The sequence below is a fragment of the Mesoplodon densirostris genome, chromosome 2 (assembly GCF_025265405.1).
Source record: "Mesoplodon densirostris isolate mMesDen1 chromosome 2, mMesDen1 primary haplotype, whole genome shotgun sequence".
Taxonomy (NCBI): domain Eukaryota; kingdom Metazoa; phylum Chordata; class Mammalia; order Artiodactyla; family Ziphiidae; genus Mesoplodon; species Mesoplodon densirostris.
In genome coordinates, this window is record NC_082662.1 from 37,232,715 (window position 1) to 37,239,450 (window position 6,736).

General features: G+C 57.5%; 1 protein-coding gene across 1 annotated transcript; it reads left to right on the forward strand.

The window, feature by feature from the left end:
* The first annotated feature begins 1,791 nt into the window (after nucleotides 1-1,791).
* ARTN (artemin) lies at nucleotides 1,792-4,366 on the forward strand. The gene is made up of 3 exons (XM_060082975.1): nucleotides 1,792-1,851; nucleotides 2,134-2,278; nucleotides 2,352-4,366. Exons 1-3 carry the CDS (start codon nucleotides 1,792-1,794, stop codon nucleotides 2,810-2,812), a joined length of 666 nt encoding a protein of 221 aa, XP_059938958.1. The 3' UTR covers nucleotides 2,813-4,366.
* Nucleotides 4,367-6,736: the final 2,370 nt, after the last annotated feature.

The window sequence follows — 6,736 nt, forward strand, 5'->3', positions numbered from 1 at the left end:
GGCTGGAATTTGACACCGGACAGCGGCGGGCAGGAGGCTGCTGAGGGATGGAGTTGGGCCCAGCCCCCAGACACAGTCCACGGGCTCCACCAGCAGCAGGTCGCTCGGGTCCCAGCCCTCGCTGTGTCCCAGACCCAGAGCCCTACACTTGCGGTAAGCCGACCTGTTTGCCCACCTCTCGTCCCAGCCCAGGGGCTGGAGGGAGCGGCCAGGGTCGTCCCCCTCCACTCCTTTCTTACATCCTCCCTCTCCTGAGCCTGCTGCGCAGCTCTCCGCCCCTCCCAGCCCCCCGCAGTCCCTCTTGTCGCTAGTTGGACTGTGCTAGCCCTGCTGGCCCCGTGTAACGTGAGGCTCCCGCTGCTGCTACAGGGCTCATACTGGCTGCCAGGCTTTTGGCTAAAAGGGGCACTGCCAGGTGCACAGCCCTGGGCATGAGCCTTTTGAGCTGCAGGGGAGAGCCCAGCACTGGTCCCAGGAAAGGTGTCTAGGAGAACACGACACAGAACCCCTGTGGTGAGTATCGGGGCTGGTAGATGGGGAGGAAAGGCAAGGGCAGGAGGACCAAGTGGCCCCAGACTGCCGGGAGGGATACGGGATACGTGGGGCCTGAGCTGCCTACGTCCCAAGAGACCTGCTCCTGGGCTCCCCCTAGTGCAGGGGGCCTTTAACCCTGCCTTGCCGGGCTTTCCCTCCATCAGTGATAACAGTCACTAGCCTGGCTCCTCAGGCCCGTATTCCGTTAGCCGAGCACACCTGGCCCAGGAGGACCTCACCAGGGAGGACTGGCCCACAGGTATGCAGACATTCTGTGTGCTCGGAGGTCGGGGTGGAGGTGACTGCTGGGACCAAAGAGCAGGCCAGCTAGTGAGGGCTCATGAGGCTCCAGAGAGGTGTTTGGGAGTGCCAGGCAATGTGGGCTCACAAAACCTGGTGGGACTCTGAAAGCCCAGCTGGGCTCAGGAAGGATGGTTCGTGGGAGAAACTTCTAGGAGCAGGGCCAGGCTGCCAGATCCAGGGGAAGCTGGAAAGGGTACAGACCTGGACCAGCTCTCAGGGTGGCTAAGCTCTCAGAGACCAGTCTCGTGTAGAAGCAACTCCAGGGAGTTGCTGGGGCCTGAGTCTAGCCGAAGGTAGGGGAAAAGCCCACCCCCAGTTTGAGTCCACAGGCTTGGCAAATGCTACCCCCTGGTGGCCATAGGGAGCCATGGCCCAGGCCTCATGTTCCTAGAGGGCTCATCACCCTCCACCGTCTGCTGGGTGGGCAGCACAGGCTGAAGCCTGGCCTCACTATCATCAGATAACTCAGGTCAACCAGCAAGCACCCTAATTTTTCCCCAGGCCACAACTTCCTCTTCTATGGCATGGAGAGAAGGCTCTCTGTGAGATCAAGGGTGTCCAACTGCTTCCTTCTCCAGCCCTGCAGCACAGAGCAGGAAGGTCCCCTTCCCTGCACGGCTGCGTGGGTCTACCCTTGTGACCTTAGGTAATTGCTGAGCTTCTCTGAGCCTTGTTTGCTCATCTGGAAAATGGGGATAATACCATTTACCTCATGGAGTTGTGAGGTCTGAAAGAGGGAACAGGTGCAAGCACCACGAAATAGGTTCTCCATGCAGCCACTTCTCCTGGGTTGAGCCCAGCTGCCCAAGCCCCTTGTCCCCCATCTGGAGAAGCTGAAGTGGAGAGATGACCTGCTCAGAGGATAACTCATCTCTCAATGTTCCAAGCTGCCTCAAGAGGAGGGTGGGGGAACAGGTCAACTACAGCTGATGGGAGTTCCTGGTGTTGACAGAGATGGAGCCTGGACGTGGAGGCCCTTCTGTGCTGCCCCTCTGGCCCCGGCCTAGGCGGCAGGTGAGTGGGTTCTCCCAGTAACTCCCACCTGGTAATGAAGAAGGGTGACTTGACTAGGGAGGGAGACGGGCAGGCGTTAGAAGTAGGTGGGGGAATGGTCAGGGAGGGGCCAGGAGGAAGGAGGAAGGTCAATGCCCTCCGGTGGTGACTCCTTACCCGGGATCCCCAGGGCAGCTGATCCATTATCCTCCAACCGAGCTCTTCCATCCGGCCCCAGCCCCGCCCTGCGCCCACCAGGGTTTCCTCCTCCCCCCTGAGGCTCCACCTCGTCTCTCCGAGCAGCCTGCCCTGTGGCCTACCCTGGCCGCCCTGGCCCTGCTGAGCAGCATCGCCGAGGGCGAGGCCTCCATGGGCCCCGCGCCCAGCAGCCCGGTCCCCCAAGAAGGCCCCGCGCCGGCCCCGGCGCCCCCCGCGGGTTCCCTGCCTGGTAGGTGAGAGGGCGAGGGCGCGGGGCGGGGCGGGCTGGCCGGGGACCCGCGCGTGACTGCGTCTCGTTCCAGGGGGCCGCGCGGCCGGTCTGTGCGGCGGAAGAGCCCGGCGGCCGCCGCCCCCGCCGCCCGCGCCCGCGCCCGCTGCCCCCCGAGGGTCCCGCGCTGCGCGGGCTGGGGGCCGGGGCGGCCGCGGGAGCCGGGGGAGCCGCGTGCGGGCCGCGGGGGCGCGGGGCTGCCGCCTGCGCTCTCAGCTGGTGCCGGTGCGCGCGCTCGGCTTGGGCCACCACTCCGACGAGCTGGTGCGTTTCCGCTTCTGCAGCGGCTCCTGCCGCCGCGCGCGCTCCCCGCATGACCTCAGTCTGGCCAGCCTGCTGGGCGCCGGGGCCCTGCGGCCGCCCCCCGGCTCGCGGCCCGTCAGCCAGCCCTGCTGCCGACCCACGCGCTACGAGGCCATCTCCTTCATGGACGTCAACAGCACCTGGAGGACCGTGGACCGCCTCTCGGCCACTGCCTGCGGCTGTCTGGGCTGAGGGCTCACTCCGAGGGTGTGCGGACGTACCCTTACCTGTGGGTCTAACTGCCTGGGACCGGCCGGGGGCCTTGGCCGGAGACAGAGGCTTCGGCCGGCTGAGTGACGGACATCAGCCCTGCGGAGATAGAGGCACGACTGACCAGCGGCCCCAGGGCTCTCACCCTGCCGGCCTCAGCCCCGCAGACCCCAGAAACCTCAGCTGTGGAGACCCGAGGACCCACTGCTCACAGACGCTGGCACTGACCAGGCCATGGACCCAGGACTTCTCCTCTGGAGAACCCAGATGTGTCAGGTCGCAGCCTCAGCCCAGGCCTGGGGGGACAGATCTGGAGACACATTGCAGTTGTGTTGCTGAAGTGCCTGTGCTGGAGTGGGCCTTGGACTCACTCGTGGGAGCTGGACCCCTATTTATTACTTCTAAGTTATTTATTTACTTCTGTGGTTTGTCAGATCCTTTGCTGGGCTGTGGGGGCCCGATGGAGAGGTCACTCCCTGACCATCCCACTCACAACTTCAGGCTCACTCAGCAGTCATAGGCCTGGCCCGGGACTGCTTGTGCCCACCCAGCAGCTCTGGGAAATGAGGGGCATGGAACACAGGCAGAGTGAGTGACATAGGTGTGTTCACCTGTCCCAACAGGCCAGCCAGCTCACAACCCCTGCACAGTCCCCAGCGGTTGGAGCCTGGGGTTACTGGTGGAGAAAGCCATACCCTTGAGACCTCAGGCATGCTGCGGGCCTTGTTTCATGGTGAAGATGCAGAGAACCATACATTGCCCCACCCCACTGTCACTGATCAGAGTCCAGGGCACCCTGACAGGTGCATATACTGCCTGTGCTTGCAGATGGCCCAGCATGGGGAGCTCACCACCCACATTCCGTGAAACAGCCCAAGTCAAGTGATGAAGAGGCTGAGGGTGGGGAAGAGGGTGCAGTGGGACGCTGGTTTGGGGGGATGAAGCACAGAGCATCATGGGGATAAGAAAGCAGGAAAAGACTGAGGGTGCCTAGAGAGACCTGCATCTTGGGTAATGAACAAGGATAGTCACTTATTCATTCAACAGATATTATTTTATGTCAGATGCTGGGTAGACAGCAGGGATACAGAAGTGAACCCATGATCTCTGCTCTTAAGCTTAAACCATGAGAGACAGACAATAAATAATTTACATAAATAATATTTAAATTCAGTTTGGCAAACAGTATGAAAAGGACAAGAAGCTAAGAGGTACACACTCTCATCTGGAAGGAAGAAGAGGTTAATGCTGACCCTGGCCTTCCACACTGTCCCCAAGTCATATCTAAGAAGTCAGTGCAATCCCTCTGAGATTCTGTGTGTGTCCTGTGAAAACTTGTTTCCTGGGCCCAAGGAATTTGTCCTACATGATTTTTTTCTTTGCAAATAAGATCAGGATATGTGTTTGGACGCATGCTGGGTCTGAGGAACCATGGGACATCCAGAGGGGTCGTCAGGAGGCAATGGGCTGTACTGGTCTGGAGCTGAGGAGGCAGGTCTGGGCTGGAGATTGATTTGGCAGCTGTGAGGACAGAGGCAGTAGCTGCAGCCGGGGGTGCACGAGGCACCATGAGAGTGAGGCACGTTGAGGCTGGGATCCCTCAGGCATTTGACCGCATTAACCAAAATACCTTCGAGCTGCCTAAGTGCCTGCCCGCTTTGGCACAGGGGCCCCCTTCTCCCAGGCTACAGTGAGGAGCTGGCACGGGCTCTCTGAGGGCTGTATGCGTTCCGGGTCAAGGAGGAGAAACAAGTCTGTGCTTCCATTCTTCTGTGTTCACTGCCCCAGTTCTAGGTGCCCCCAAAACTTCAGTGCTCTCGTGCTGCCCTCAAACACCCCCTTGGCCCTTCTCTCTGCCTCCAAACTGATTCAGGATCTTCAGTCGCCAACCCCCACCTCCGGCCAAAGAAAATGGCAGCAGTGCCATACAGTTTGGAGACACCTCCTGAAGGCCTGGGCCCTGGTCCTGGCTGGGGGTGAAGGGGGGGGGTTCTGTCAATTCCAGGGTCATTGCAACCAGGGAGCCCCTGCTGGAAAGACTCGAAAGCCTGGCAGAGTCCTCAAACCCTCCAGGCCCTGCCCCTTGGTGGACATCTATGCTCTCAGAGCCACTTACAGGAGATGGGTTGAAGCCACGGCTGACAAGGCTCAGAGAGAGAGCCAGGTCAGAACCCCAGCCAAAGGCGCTAGCTCTCAACACTCCCCAAATTGTCAGTCCTTGGGGAGTAGGGTCCCCCCAACTCAAGGCTGCATTCTGGGCCCCAGAGAGATTATGGCCAACAGCTTACAAAATTGTGGATGAAACAGCAGCTTCTCCAAAAGGAACACATTCCCGCAAGAACTAGTCTCAATCTGCAGCTCACAATGAACCAAATCCCTCTTAAAAATAAATGAAGCTATTTTCCTCAAACAAGCTGCAGAGCTCCCCTTCTCTGCCTACAACTTAGCAGAGGTCACCAGGCACATGACCTCACCAGGTAGAGCACTTTTGCTCCTCGGGGGCCACAGGTAGCTCTAGAATCTCCTTTTTTTTTTTTTTTGGCTGCACCACAAGGCTTCCAGGATCTTAGTTCCCCAACCTGGGATAGAACCCATGCCCCCTGCAGAGGAAGTGTGGAGTCCTAACCACTGGCCTGCCAGGGAGTTCCCTAGACTCCATTTTGACTGTAGTCTGTTTCATATTTGCAAAATGACATTGCCCATTTGAATGATCTTCCCAGAACTAAGGTATGGTCTCCTCCAAAGGGGTATCAAGTCACCACCTCTTGCAAGACAGAAAACTACAGGTGGCTTTGAAATGACAGTTTTTCCAGCTTCAGGGGTCACCCAAACATCCCTCTAGATTAGTTTCATCCAGGAATCAAGGTTCGGGGATCCATGTGCTCCTCCTGCCCCGGCCAATGGCGTTCCTCCTCTCTTGTCCAGGGACTGCCGCATTTCCCCCAGCTAGAGAGCCCGGTGACTGAGTGCATGTGGACTGGCTGCCTAACCGAGGCCTCATCTTGAAAAGGAAAGGTAGGGTAGAAAGCTGAGAGATCAGAGAAAAGATCTAAGAGAATTTGTGCCATGTGAGATCACTTTTCTTGTTCACAGGGGTGGTGCCTAACCTATTGTGGAGTTGTACAGTCCTTACGGAAACTGATGAAAGCCAAGGATCCTCCCCACCTCCCACCTCCCACCTCACTGCTGAAAAAACCACCAATGTGTAAATCTGGTGAACAATTTGAGGGAGCCCACAGACTTTCCGAAGCTCATTCAGAGATTCCGGAGGAGTCCATGGCCCTTGAGCTTTCCTGCCCTGTTCTAGGTACTATTATTAATGTCCTCCTGCAGCTAGATTAATTCCTCTGTCTGTGCTCAGGTTCCCATATCAGGGCTCTCTGTCTCCATTATTTACAAGCCTCCCTATTCTTCATCCTTTTTCTACTGAATGTCTTTTCTTTCCCTCTGCATTTAAACTCACTTGAATGTATCACAGCATAAAACAATGACACTGTGATTACAAATATATAAATATATAATCTACTTCCACCTCTCCTTCACTAAAAGAGCTCTTGCTGCAGTCCCCAGTGGCCTCATCATTACTAAACCCAAAGGCCACTTCTCAGCCTTTAGTCCTTTGGACTCTCAGGGGCGCCCAGCTTTGTCAACCCTCTTGGAACACCTGTCTTCTCTTGACTCTCTATTCCATACTCTCCTGGATTTTCTCCCACCCCTGCTCATTCTCAAACTCCTTTTGGGTTCCTTTTCCTTTCTCTGCCTCTTAAGTGTTCGTCAGGGCTCTGATATAGACCTTCCTTCCCCATTTTACTTTCCCTGAGCAATATCACCAACTCCCATGGTTTCAGTTACCGCCTCCAGGCTGATGATGCTCTCACTTTATCTCCAGCTTAACCTTTCTCCTGA